This window comes from Triticum aestivum, chromosome 7A (genome assembly GCF_018294505.1).
Source record: "Triticum aestivum cultivar Chinese Spring chromosome 7A, IWGSC CS RefSeq v2.1, whole genome shotgun sequence".
NCBI classification, from domain to species: Eukaryota; Viridiplantae; Streptophyta; class Magnoliopsida; order Poales; family Poaceae; genus Triticum; species Triticum aestivum.
Genome location: NC_057812.1, coordinates 289,877,979 through 289,892,425, shown reverse-complemented (window position 1 = coordinate 289,892,425; position 14,447 = coordinate 289,877,979). Strand labels below are relative to the sequence as shown.

Genomic DNA, 14,447 nt, shown 5'->3' with positions numbered 1-14,447 from the left:
TCACATATTGTTAGCGCTATTAAAATCACGGTTGTTCAGCTAAGCATGAAGAAGGCTTGACTTCGCGCGATGCGAGCTCGATTCCTAAAGCAGCTCCCCAATTTTTTGTGTTTTTATGTCGATTTTTTGTTTGTTCGCTGCGCCGAACAGGGGCTCCCGCTCCAAGGCTCCAATGTGCAATTCTTCTTGGGAAACGGCTACGGCCTGGTACTACTACTACAAAAGTTGTAGGTTATCTCAGCCCACTTATCATCCACGGCCCGGTAACGCCCATTAGCTAAGCTTCCGGTAACACCCCCATTAGCTAAGCTTATACAGTTCGCACAACATGACGGGGATAAGCCCATTAGTCCAAGCACCTCCGTCAGCAGTAAAATAAACAACCCTCGGCCAAACAAGTCCTTCGGAAACAGTTAAACCAAATAGACAAGCTGTGAACATAAACAGAGCTAGAGGAGCCATGTGCCACGACTGTGCTAAATCATTAGTACATTATGTGTCTTTCGGGCCACCCTTCTTTGCAGCCTCAGCAGCGGCCTTCTCTGCTTCAATCTCAGCAACATACTCATCGATCTCCTCTTCCTCAAGCTGGCGAAGACCATCTTTGTGCGTCATCACAGCAATCTCAATGTTCTTGCCACCACTCTCGACAACCTACAGAGAAGGGGGGAGATCAAATCAGTGTCATTTCGACAATATAAATGGAAGACAAACCAAATATTTAGGCTGAAGATACAAGAGGATATGCATTTCAACATACAATTAATTGTGATCAAATTATAATGTTAATTTGAGATGTTATCTTAGATGGGAAAAACTTGAGATATTATTCAAGGCAGATTTAAGCTGAAAATACAAGAGGATATGCCACTCTCGACAACCTACAGAGAAGAGGGGGGGGGGGGGGGGGGGGGGAGTGTCAGAGACAATTATCAATAGAAGACAAACCAAAGATTTAGCCTGACGATACAAGAGGATATGCATTTAAACATGAGATTAATTGTGTCAATTGTAATGTTAACTTAACATGCTAGGCAGAGCCAGCAAAAGCCTAGGGCTAATCCAGGTTAAACACTGTACTCTCATGTAATGTTTGCCTTCCCACTGAGGATTTACATGGATTTTTGGTCACAGGTCTCGGGCAACACAGCAACAGGCATGGCCGACCCAGACATATTATCTCTGTCCATTATCTGAGATGGAAAATGCCAGCTCTCCGGGACATATATTTGGGATGGCAGATATGCATTTGCCTCCAAAGATACTACAAAGACCACACATTTATACTACATCTTATATGCGCTACAGTACTTCTGGGAAACCTCTGCCAGCCAAGAAGTAATACTCCCTCAGTACCACAATATAAGATGTTATGATAACCAATATATGAGTACGTTAGTCGTAACAACACCTTATATTATAGGACAGAGGGAGTGGCTTTCTTTCACTAAATGAGTCACAAAGTATGCCAGTTACACAATGTGCAATGATACACAAGTACAAAAGCAACAATACAGAGTCAACGCAGTTACATGCTCTGTATGCTATACAAAAGCAATAATAAAATTGGCAAAGCACAGCCAAGTTTTCAAAATTTTACGTACACAAGTATTAGAGCATCTAGAGCCGCGGTTGCCTAATTTGCGGCCCTATACGCCCGCGGACGTATCCGGGCACATCCGCGGACAGTGACCAAGCAGCCCACATTTGCCCCAGTCCACAACCACACCCCCATTTGTCCGTCCCCAAATCCATACAAAAGCATGCAAACTACGTAGATCATCATAGAACATATAAACATAGCAGTCCGACGTAGATAGGCGTAGGCGTTGGCGGCGGGTGGAGCATCGTCGTCAGTCGTGCCACTGCCGAGGAGGACGAGGAGAAGATGATCAACGCCATGCGACGGGCGGCGTGGGGCTGCTCCCTCACGAGCCATGCGGCGGCAAAAGCCGCCAGCCTCTGACTCACCAACCTCTCGGACTCCTTGAGCCCGATGCAGAACACCACCACATTTTTGCAACGCCGTCGACGGGCGTCCGTCTTTGCCGAGGTGTACGAGCAGCGCATGGCATCGGGGAGGGTCTCGTCGTCGTCGCTAGCGGACGGTAGCGGCTCTGGCGTAGATCTGCAGGACCCGCAGCCAGAGCGGATGGAAGTGGCCTGCGCTGCCCTCTGTAGTGATACGCGCGACCCTCAGACCACCCGGAAGGAGCAGCTGCTGGCGGTGCCGGCGCCACTGATCGCCACGCGGCCTAACCGGGGAAGGCATGGACCGCGTCGTGCGGCCGCAGGCTAGAGCGTTGCTGCAGCTGCCCACCCGGGCCGCCGGCAACACCAACGAGGAGGAGCTCCCAGCCCGGTCCATCCGCGAGTGGCGGAGGGCAATGCGGAGTGCTAGCTCCTCGTCGTCCGGCGCAGACGAGCTCGAGGAGTCCATGGAGAGCGCCGCCTAGTCGATCTCGTCGGAATCGCTGCCGGATCCGTTCCAGGCCATGGCGGAGAGGAGGGGATGGGGCAGAGAGAGGAAGGGGAGGAGATGGCAGTGGAGAAGAGTGGTCAAGAGAGTGAGGTTTGACTAGGGTTCAGTCGTCCGGCTGGGGTATTTGTGGGGACAAGGGTGGGGACTGCGTGGGCCATAGTGGACCAGTCCGACGTGGCGGCGGTGTCCAGACGCGTCCAGGCCTTTCCATATCTGCCCCACATATGGGCTGGGTATGGGGGTTGCCGGACAGTCCGGACGTTTGGGCTGCGTTTGAGGAGGCTGGTGTGGCTTCTTTCTGTCCAGGCAGTAACCGGGCAGGCCGACCGGGCGTTTGGGGTGGATATGGGGCGTCCGGTTGTAGATGTTCTTAGACTATTGACATGAGAGAACCGACTTTTGAAAGAAAATTATACTCAAATAGCCCCTCTTTAAACTTTTATAAGACGTTTTAGGTCACTCAGAGGGAGTACTTGCAATAACATACAAGTGTAGATGAAATTGGCATTGCAAATGAATTTATTGCTGAGACTGCAGGAGCAAAACAACAGATGACGCCTATGAACATGTACTCTCGTTAGTACAGATGAACAAGTATCACTCTAAAGTGGCAAGCACATACATGAATCACTCCTATCTCACTCAATTTTAGTTTCATTGCAATTTGAATGCAGTCGATAAAAACAGACATAGGAACTTGATCTAGCTTTGTACTAAAGTGAGTTTTATAACAAGTAAACCATGACTAACAACAAGCACTTTGCTGGCTGAGCAAAGAGAATGCATATAAACTCTAGACATGAGCTTTCCAGTTAGGTCAGTCAATTGGCATATAATCACTTGTAAGAATTGAAAAAAAAAATCCTCCCCCATTTGTCATGTGTTAGAACGTCTATCTTCACATGAGCAGTTACTAATATAATATTTTGAATGCAACAAGCATCAGGAAACTGACCTAAGTTTGTATTAAAAGTGAGTTCTATAACCAGTAAAACATGACTAACACCAAGCACTTCGTTTGTTGATAAAACAAAAGAACACACAGAAACTCTAGACATGCGCATTCCACTAACACCTTGAGTAAGGGCAGCTAAGTTCCATTGTCAGCACCGCATGGTGCGGCAATTAATCAGTCAATTGACATATCATTCAAAAGAATGAAAATGTGTCCTTCTCATATGGTTAGGTTCTTTTTTTTTGACAGTGTGTCCTTCTCCTATGCTAATTACTCTCCATAATCCATCTGGCATCTCTTGGAGCATCTGTCCTCAGATGAGCCATTACCATTTTTTTGATTGACACAACTATTGGTATTCTGCTTCTCGCACATTTAACAAAAATACAATAAAATGGCAGTATGATTCTAGCTCCTGGTCGGATAGGATAATATGTTGTGAGGTAGTTACCTCAAGGAGGGCTCGGATGGTAAGCTTGATGGTCTCCTTGCCGGACGTCTCCTTGTAATTCTTCTCAAGGAATTCGCGCATGGAGTTGGAGTTGCGGCCGGTGGCGTTGGCCTTCCAGGCGGAGAAGGTGCCGGAGGGGTCGGTCTGGTACAGCGCGGGCTTCTCGGTATAGGGGTCGAAGCCAACTATGAGCGTGGAGAGCCCGAACGGGCGCACCCCTCCGCTCTGCGTGTACTTCTGCTGCAGGCCGGCGATGTAGCGCGTGATGTACTCGACAGTGACGGGGTCCTCGACGGTGAGGCGGTGGCTCTGGCACTCGACGCGCGCCCGGTTGATGAGCACGCGCGCGTCCGCCTTCAGACCCGCGCAGGCCAGCGCGATGTGGGTGTCCAGGCTCGCGATCTTGCGCACGGACCTGGGAAATTCGAGGGACGGGGGGATTCCCGGTTAGAAAACCACGAGATCCGGTCGATCCGGCGGCGTATGCGCGGGGAGGGGGAACGGACGGGTTTTAGGTCGCCTACCTGGAGTCCTGGAGCTTGGGGGTGGACTTCTTCTCGACACCGAGGACGACGGTGTCGACGCCTCGGACGCCGACGGCGGCGTTGCCCTTGCGGACGGCCTCGAGGGCGTACTCAACCTGGAAGAGGTGGCCGTCGGGGGAGAAGACGGTGATCGCTCGGTCGTAGCGGGCCATCGGTGCTGGTGCGCGTCGTCGCCGGTGACAGAGGCTTTCGCTTTGGGGAGTTCCGGTGAGTATATGTTTGTTTACTTTCGCAGTCCGGCACGGCCACTGAGACTCTGTTCTGTTCTGTCCTTTCTTGCGAGAGAAGAAGGTAAACTACATAGGCAAGACTAATTCCTCCAAGGGCTCCTTTGATTATTTTCATAGAAATTTAGAGGATTAGAATCCTTTAAAAAAATCCTACGTTTGTGTTTGATTCATATGATTGAATCAAATTATATAGGAATTTTTTCTAAGTTATATAGGATTTTTTTTTAAGATTTTCCTTAACCACTTCCTATTGGGTTTCTAGCATCCACTCAAAACTTTTTGAAAGAACTCCTTTATTTTTCCATTATATGATGCAACCAAACAATCCCAAATCATCTAGGATTGAGATGAAAATGGCATTCCAATCATATGTACTTTCTTGTTGTATTTTGAGAATCATGTGAATCAAAGAGGTTCTAAAAGAAGGGATACAATATGGATTCCGAGCATGTGAACTCGTATGATCCAGTCCGGACTCTAATTCAGTTTCAACTTTCAAGTCCCCGAGGATGAAGACTACACTTCTCACCTGAAACTACTAGTCTGCCCAAATTAAAATCAACCTGAAGGCGCGTGAGAACTCCGTCCAGGTCCCGAAGAAGCGTTGGGTCCTTATACCAAAGGTTCCCAGCCGCAGTGCAAGGGCAACCCGCATCTTCTATGCCAGCATCGCCAACGCCCAAAGCAGGTCCTCAACTTCCTTCATGGCAATCTCCGGGAGAGGAACTGCGACAAAAATAAAAAGAATAAGGACACACAAGGTCTGCAAACTATACAAGAATGAAGCCCGCATATGCGTACGTCTCGCGACAGCCTCCATATGCACGTGGTGCTCTTGCGCATGTCTGAGTTGGGCGGACGTGTCGAACAGCGAGTTTTGATGCTACACAACGTCCTCCTCAGACTTCTTGTAGAACTCATTGCGATTCCGGAGCTCCATCTCAAGGGTCTCGTCCTTATTACCGAAGCGGCTAGGGACCATTAATGACAGTGATCATACAATGCATAGTCTCACAAATAAGTCACATACTTCTTGATACACACGCACGCTCCAAATTCCCATTGGCCCGCCGTGGGACCTCAAGTTGTTCACGCAACTCTGATTTCTCAGAGGCCACCTTGTTGTTCTGGCATGCCAGCGCCTGCAAAGAAGATGAGGACATATTTAATAACATCAGTGGCTAAATAGGCGAAGGACACCATTAAAGAAGAACTAAGCCCGATTCCAGGCTGATGCCGCACTTAGTCCCAGGGGCTACAATTACCATAAGCACAAAGCAAAGGACAAATACATCAAGGACTTATCGTAAATATCGGGCTCCACTGATAGGCCATGCCTCCGGATGGAGGAGTAGAAGAGCTTCATCTCATTGCCAGCCCATCCATGGTGGTCCTGGTCCTTCTAGCACATCCGCCCTTAGCTCACTCCCCTTTGGGAGGAGAGACGGCAGTGCCACCACGACTGAATCTGCCGCCAATTTTCTCTTCTTCTTCCTCACCTTCGGGTAGTAGCCTCCATCTTCGAGACATCGACGGCGGACTTCAATATAAAAGTAAAATTATCGGCAAACGCTTCTTTTTCCTTTTTTTCAAATTAAGGGTGTCTAACAATGCATGCATCATTCCACCATGTGACGACAATGTTTATAGAACTCAAGCATGTGGTTGAAATATCAATTATGTTTTTATAAATACCAAAAAGAACAAGGGAATAAATGCCCTTTCACATGCAATGGAGCGGGATGAAAAGGTTGTTGCTCGTGAGCTTAACGAGCACTCAAAAGTTCAGCTCGTTAAGGATCATGCTCGTTAGTTCATGAACCAAGTCGACAATCAATTTTCTAGACGAGCTTAATGAGCGAGCTTGCATGTTTCACGAGCAACTCATTTGGCTCGTTGTTAATCCCAAGGGTCCTGCCATCTAGCCCATTACTAATTATCAAGGCTCGAATGCTCAATCCAATATAATTATTGCTAGTTAAATCAAAACCATCATTAAGTGCGGGACAAGAACTACCGCCAACAAAACCTAGATCATCTACAACCACTTCCTTCCCCTCTCGCCGTCGCCAGAGTGTGTTGTTGGGCAAATCCCATGCCGCTTTGGCAGGGAGGTCCTACTTGTGGATGGTGTCCTGATGCATCGATTTGGCGAGGGGTCTCTGTGTCTTGGTCGGGGCTACAAGACGGTGGCGTTGCCCTGGTTTAGAAATAATGCCCTCCTTGTTCTATCCTCGTTCTTTCTAGCGGTTAGCGCCGGTGGGTGGCATGCAGAGATGTGTCTTCGACGAAACTTCCTGAATCCGGTCAGTTTTGGTCTCCGGTGGATCCGTCTGGCGGTGTTCATGGTGTGTGGAGTATCTACATGATCTTCACGATGTCTTCTTCTCCGGGGCGACTATTTGCTATGAAGATTGCAGCATTTGGCGTCTGCTGGTTTACATCAATGACTTGTCAGACGTTGTTTCTACAAGCTTCTGAGTTTAAATATGTTTGCTCCGCCGAGGCGGAGGCCAGGAGGCAACATTGAACTTTTGCTCACGGCGCGTAACCAATGGATATAGGAGTAAGATTTTGGCACACAAGGAATTTGATGTATTTTTTTGTGTAAGGGTGTGTTCGCAAAGACTGTGATACAGTTAATGTACTCCTTTCGTTCCACAATGTAGTGCACATAGATTTTTTTTTAAAATTCAAGCTTATCAAACTTTGACTAAGTTTATAGAGAAAACTATCTATATCTATAATACACACATGTACATTACCAAAATATAACTCATGATGTACGATATGTATTTGGTATTCTAGATGTATCTATATTTTTATAAAATATGATCAAAGTTTGCATAGTGTGACTTTTGATAAAACCTATATGCACTATATTTTGGAATGGAGGAAGTATGACTTTAGGCTTTTCTGAAAGCAAAAAAGAATGCTCTCTATACACTTAACTTGAGGTCATCCATGTTCAAATACATGGTTGACTAATCATTGATGTTCAAACCATTTAGTCATCCATGTTCAAACTTTTTTTATTGTGCTACTTATTTGAAAGTTTCAATTTTGGGAAAGGCTGCTGCAGTTGTACTCTGCTACATGTTTAACTATTCGCTACTTCCTCCGTTTTAAAATAGATGACCCAATTTTATAATAACTTTGTACTAAAATTAATACAAAGTTGAGTCATTTATTTTGAAACAGAAGGAAGAAGGAGTACATGTTAAAATTTTGAATATGTGATACAATGCTTTTGTGTTGTTTCCAGCTTTACCGGTACACGTGAGCACTCAACTTAATGAGTGTTAGCTTTAACGAGCTTATCGAACCGAGCTTCAATGATCACGACTTTAACGAACGGAACAACTCGTTTATCTCATACCTGTCCATCGAAACAGACCATTTCTCTTAAAAACTTCTACCCTTCAAGCATTGTACATATTTCTAAGCTTAGATTGCATCTGAATTCCAACAAAATTTAGCAAAATTTATTGGCCTGAAGCGGTGTTAATAAATGATGGAGCTAATTGGTGATAATCAAAGACGGAGGTAATTGAATTTGTCCACATCATCAAGATTTGTTGTTTCCTTCTCTCACGAAAAAGAGAGGCTCGACCAGGATACGGAGAGTAGATGCCACTGCAAGATTGACAATTCTAGAGACCGGGTCTTCCAAAACGCAAATTTTGCAGTGTCAATCAGTCTAGATTTTGTTTTCATCGATGTCCCAAGGGACCAAATCGGACTCATACTTGAAAACTTCTTGTATGCATTTGTGATGCACGGGGACTTCTGCTATCTCGCCCCTCCAAAAATCGTACCTGCAAAACATATGCAAAATTAGTAACACTTCGCTTGCGAATAATGAAGATTGTAACGAAGATTTGAAGGAGAATTAAGCGAGCGATTTCATCACCAGATCACTCTGTATACACTGTTGAAGAATGCGACCTCGGATGAGCAGAGATCCCTGAGTATAAGGGCTCTCCCTTCCTGCATCCCGAGATTCTTCAAGTTCACTGCCATCTTCTTCTCCCATCTCTCCTGCTGCCTGCCGTAGTCGGCGATCACCCACACCTCCGCCTCCTCATCCACGGTCACTACCAGGCACAGCTTCCCCTCCACCGTCACCAGCTTCTTCTTGCCCGCCCACCTGTTCGTTCTGTCTTCCACCTCCGGCGGGAGAACAATGAGCCTCCACGCCTCGCTCTTCATGTCGAACGCGAAGATGTCCTCGGCGGCGCTGACCCTGTCCGGCCACCGTAGCCAATGCATGGCGCCGTGGGCCCTCACCGCCGGGCCGGCGGCCACGAGCGACTCCGGCCACACCATCACGTCGGCCGAGCGCCGCCACGCGCGCCTTCGCGAGTCGAAGATCTCGCAACGCAGGTGGTCACGCAGCGTCGGGACCGAGAGCCGGAGGATCTTGAAGTCCGCCGCGGCGCCGGCGCCGGCGGGGCGCGCCACCATCGCGGTGACCGCCGTGGGGAAGCGCAGCCTCGGGTTGGGCAGCGCCCTCCACTGCCTCGTGGCGGGCTTGCACGCGTAGTAGCATCGCGCCGACGACGTCTTGCCGCCCATGCGCGCGGCGGCGTCGGCGTCGGCGTCGACGCAGCACGCGAGGCCGCGGTGCGCGGAGACAGCCTCAACGCGGACGTGCGCGGAGGGCAGGAAGTCGAGGGAGACGGACGGATCAGCGTCGGCCTGGGAGGGGTGCATGGAGACGAAGGTGGCGGAGTAGCGGTTGCGCGCCATGCCCTGCACGAAGTATCCCGAGACGACGGCGTCGGCGCGGCGGCGGCAGTGAAGCGCCGAGAAGGCCGGCTCGTACGTGAGCCGGCGCCACTGGGCAGACACCTGGCGGCATGCGGAGAGGTCGTCGAGGGAGACGCGGGTGAGCATCTCGAACATCTGGTCCTCAGGCAGGCCGCCGCTATGTTCGTCATCGCCAGCACCATTGCCTTGCTCCGGTTCGCTTGACATGGTCGTCCGATCGGCCCGTCCCCGTGACCCGGGAGCTCGCTGGGCAATACGAATCTGAGTTCAGGCCAGAAGAGACCGGCTACATTGGCTGCGTCAATTAAACAACGGCGAAATAACTGCGAGGATTAGGGCGGGAGGAGGAGGTAAGCTTGAGAACCAAGAAATTTGTGTACAAGACCACTTGAGAACCAAGAAACCCTCCCAACGATCTCCCTCGAAAATAGAAGAAACCCTACGATCAGAAGGCTGCGGCCGAGGGCAAGACTGTTGGGCCGTTGGATGAGGATCAAGGCTGCTGCCCAGTCAACCGGGCCTAGTCTATCTATCTATCCCCAAGACAAAAGAATGCAAGTATGAAAGGAGCAGCCAGCCACACGGCTACTGCGGTAGACCTTGGCGCAGGCCTAAGAAAAGAGGCTGTCCATCGAATTCAAGGCAACGTGACCAACGGAACTGTTGAATAAAACTTGCGCTGTCTAGTATAGGACTTTAGGTGTCCTGGCAGAACTTTGTACACTGCCATGGCAGCTGTTTTACGTTGAATTATCCTACCACGGCAAGATTTGTACACTGGCTGCTCATGCGCCAAGCTAGCTGATTAGAGCATCTATAACCGGACCTAGCAAAAGTGGTTATTGGTGGACGGGCGAAGCGCCGGCGCCTCCTCGCCGTCCTCCCATCTGCGAAGACCTTTGAGCTCCAATGTCCGCCTCACAGGGGCGAAACCAGCGTAGAGTTGTTAGCTTTCAATTGAACCCAATGATGATACTTGTGTACTGTTTTTCTTTGGTATGTACCCAATGAAAAAACGGAATGTGGTGGCTATCTCGAGTGTACTACATCTGAGTTTGTCAAAAATAAATAAATTAAATGTGATCAAACAAAATCCAAAAAACCTGAAATTTTGAGACATCAAACCTTATCAACTTATCAAATGTTAGAGCTTCTTGCAAAATTTCAGCCAAAAATAACATTAGACAAGCTCTCACTAAAAAGACGAAATCACTGCTCAAAAATTGAACGAAACTTTGAACATTGATTTTGTTTTTTTAGTGAGAGATGCTCAGATGTTATTTTTGGGCTCAAATTTTCCAAGATGCTCCAACATTTGATAAAGTTTGATGTCTCAAATTTTTAGATTTTTTGGAATTTGTTTGATCATGTTTTGTCATATATTTTCTGCAAACTCGGTCGTAGTACACCCAAGAATAGAAAATCCACTCTCATAAAAAAGCATGGCCGAACCCACTAAGCTAGAATACAAAGTGAGGAGGCAATTAAAAGCCCACAAGCAGTAAATCGCCCCGTACATTGCCTCTTCGGCATCCGTTATTTCGTATGATCGCTATGATATACACGGCGGCGGCAAACCTCTCTTCGTTCTTGTTCGGCTTTAGAAAACTCGCAATCTCTCCCCTGTTCGCCGTTCAACCAAGATGCGTCGTTAGACACCTACTGTCGAGAGACAATCATAATTTGAATTCATGGTTTGAATCACATCTTCATGTCCCCTCTCTCATGTGCATGTTCTTTTTAGTCCTAACTTTCTAACTAATTATCCTCTTACTTTGATTGATCTAAGATATGGGACCATATTTCTCGAAGAGAACTTGATCGCCAAGTCCAAATAATGATGTCGATACTTTAAGGATAACCATTAGACGTAGGCAAGGTGTACCAAATGTCAATAATGCAAGAAATCTCCCGAAGCCTTCTATCCAAAGAGAAATTTATTTAGGGGAGTTCTTATGATATGGTTGATCGTGAGAGAATTTCATCCGGATATATCATGCACTCTTTACTTTTAGTGTAACATAATACTCTCTTCATTTCTTTTTAGTCTACATATAAGATTTGATCAAAGTCAAACTTCATAAAGTTTTTTTTGCGAGGATAGCATTTTATTATTATTTTTTTAGAGAAAAGGCCAAAGCCCGACTTTATAAATAAAGCCACATGGCAGCGTCACGAATACCCAAGGTTCACACAGTCTCAGAAACACAAAGAGAAGTTAAATAGGCCCAAATTCCTAACGAAACAGGCAGCTGCCAAACACGGCACGCAGGCCGGGGAGAGAAGGAGACCTAATCCCGCAAACTACAGCACCAGGCTTATACGCCATGATTCGTCCCGGAGATCTGAGAGGCTGAAGCCCGAATTTTGGCGATGAGCAGGTCCAGGGCGTCCCGATCTGGCTCCTTAGTCAATAATCTCCACTGCTGCAAGAATATACATGATTTGAAAAGAACGTCAGCAGGCTTAGATGGGAAGGTAAGTTCAATAGTAAATTTGTTTCTAATGGTCCAAAGAGCCCAACATAAGGCTCCCAAGCCAACCCAGAATACCCTCTTGGTGACCCCTACCAGAGATTTGGCTAGGGTTCTAGTGTCTGCGAAAGAGGAGGGATCCCAGGAGACCCGAAGCCATGATCTTACGCAAGACCAAACTAATTTGGCAAGAACACAGTTGAAAAAGATGTGATTAGAGTTTTCCAAAGCCCCACACAAGTTACAGAATTCTGAGCCCGGCCCATTGCGTTTTTTGATCTGATCAGCAGAAGGAAGGCGACCTCGGAAGGCTTGCCAGAGGAAAATCTTAATCTTAGGAGGGACCTTAGATTTCCAAATACAAGAGAAGCGAGCCGAAGTAGTACCACCAATGAGTCTAGAATACAACGATTTGACCGAGAATAGCCCAGAGGCCGTAAGTGGCCAAACCACAGAGTCAGCCTCCTCCGAGAGCACATGGAAGAGGGCAGAAAGACTTTGCCATTCTTCCAACTCTTCAGGAGACAGGGCCCGACGAAAAGCCAAGTCCCAATTATTAGCAGCCACCTCCGCGATGGAGATTTGCGGATTGGGGCAATAAGAGAACAGAACCGGAAAGCTAACAGCCAGGGGAGCATCCCCGGACCACCAATCTAACCAAAAACGAACAGCAGACCCATTACCCACACAAAACTTAACGTGCTCCAAAAAAATCGGCCGAACTTTAACAAGGGCTTTCCAAAACTGCGAACCACGCCGCGCAGGGGCAAACATAGGGTTGGAGTTAGGAAAATATTTAGCCTTAAGAATCGAAAACCACAGCACATCGGCCCCAACCATCATAATTTTCCACCACCACTTAATGAGCAGACAAATATTCATCACCCGAGTATTAATAATGTCTAACCCCCCAAGGTTTTTAGGCTTGCACATAAGCTGCCACTTAACCAACCTATACTTCCTTTTGTTATCTGCAGAATTCCAATAAAAGCCACCCCTATGTTTGTCGAAGCCAGCATGCACACCATCCGTGAGACGGTAAAAGCCCATAAGGAACAACGGGAGAGAGGATAAGCAAGAATTAATTAGAGCCACTTTGCCAGCATTGGTATTATACCTACCCCTCCAAGGAAGCACCCTATTCCCCACTTTAGCAACCACCGGAGCGAAGTCTTTCGCGTGAAGCAGACCAGGAGAGATAGGAAGACCTAAATATTTGAAAGGAAAGGAACCTAAGGAGCAGTTGAGGAGTCTGGCCACCCGCAAGGCCTCCGCCTGGTCGACCCCCGTCACCATAACCTCACTCTTGGCGAAATTGATCTTAAGACCAGAAACAGCTTCAAAGCACAACAGAATAAATTTCAGATTGGCAATACAGGCTTTGTCCAACTCTACCAAGATGATTGTGTCATCCGCATATTGCAAATGAGAGACCCCTTCCGGAAGTAGGTGAGAGACCACAGGAATAATGTGTCCACATCGAGCCGCTTTGGAGAGCATACAGGAGAAAGCGTCAGCCACAAAGTTGAAAAGAACAGGGGAGGCCGGATCCCCTTGGCGGAGGCCCCTCCCATTCGCAAAGAAGTTGCTAATAGCGCCATTTACGGCAACTGCAGTGTGGCCACCCGAGACCAACTGCATGATACAGTGAACATAGGCACCGTCGAAACCTTTGGCAAGAAGAATCTGCTTGAGAAAAGACCAGCTAACCGAGTCATACGCTTTTTCGAAGTCTAGTTTGAGAATGATAGCTTTGGATTTCCGCACATGGAGGTCATGAACTATCTCATGAAGGGAGAGAATGCCATCTAAAATAAAGCGCCCTTTGATAAAAGCAGATTGGAAGGGACTAATAACTCTGTGAGCTAGCGGAGACAGCCGGTTCGCAAATCCTTTGGAAGGGAACTTGGCAAAGTTGTTAATCAACGCTATAGGCCGGAATTGGGAAATGACATCAGCACCCTTAACCTTAGGGATCAGGGATATAACAGCATAGTTCAGGCGAGAGATGTCGACAGTACCAAGACAAAAACCCTGAATAACGTTACACACCAACTGTTTCAACTAGGGCCAAAATTTCCGAAAGAAAGGGATGGAGAAGCCATCAGGCCCGGAAGCAGCATTAGTATTGGCAGAATTAACCACATCCCAGATTTCCTGATCGGAGAGCGGAATCATCAAGGAAGTATTCTCCTCAGGAGAAATTTTAAGACCAGAACTCCAGAGGTGGGGGAGATGGACAGGCCCGATGGAGGTTTAGCCCCTAACAGAGACGAAAAGAAGTCCACCACGTGAGCCATAATCACAGATTGGTCTGTAGAGCGCATACCATTAATCAATAGGCTATTAATCTCACAACGCCTACGCCTACCGTTTGCAATCGCAAAGAAATAAGCAGTAGGAGCGTCTCCTTTGAGAGTCCAATTGAGGGTGCCCCTCTGACGCTAGTAAATCTCAGCCTGATGATGCAGCTGCAGAAGAGCGGCCTCCAGATTATAGCGAACAGCCCAACCATCATCCGAGAGCCCAATAGAGTC

General features: G+C 47.7%; 2 protein-coding genes across 2 annotated transcripts; both read right to left on the bottom strand.

Moving 5' to 3' along the window:
* Positions 1 to 278: 278 nt before the first annotated feature.
* Positions 279 to 4,716, bottom strand: LOC123152511 (proteasome subunit alpha type-7-A). Its single transcript, XM_044572039.1, has 3 exons — positions 4,413 to 4,716; positions 3,889 to 4,303; positions 279 to 654 (listed from the first exon to the last, which is right to left on the bottom strand). Exons 1-3 carry the CDS (start codon positions 4,583 to 4,585, stop codon positions 493 to 495), a joined length of 750 nt encoding a protein of 249 aa, XP_044427974.1. The 5' UTR covers positions 4,586 to 4,716; the 3' UTR covers positions 279 to 492.
* Positions 4,717 to 8,122: 3,406 nt separating this feature from the next.
* On the bottom strand, positions 8,123 to 10,091 carry LOC123151469 (F-box protein At5g49610). The gene is made up of 2 exons (XM_044571172.1): positions 8,577 to 10,091; positions 8,123 to 8,481 (listed from the first exon to the last, which is right to left on the bottom strand). The coding sequence occupies exons 1-2, from the start codon at positions 9,641 to 9,643 to the stop codon at positions 8,364 to 8,366; spliced, it is 1,185 nt and encodes a 394-aa protein (XP_044427107.1). The 5' UTR covers positions 9,644 to 10,091; the 3' UTR covers positions 8,123 to 8,363.
* Positions 10,092 to 14,447: the final 4,356 nt, after the last annotated feature.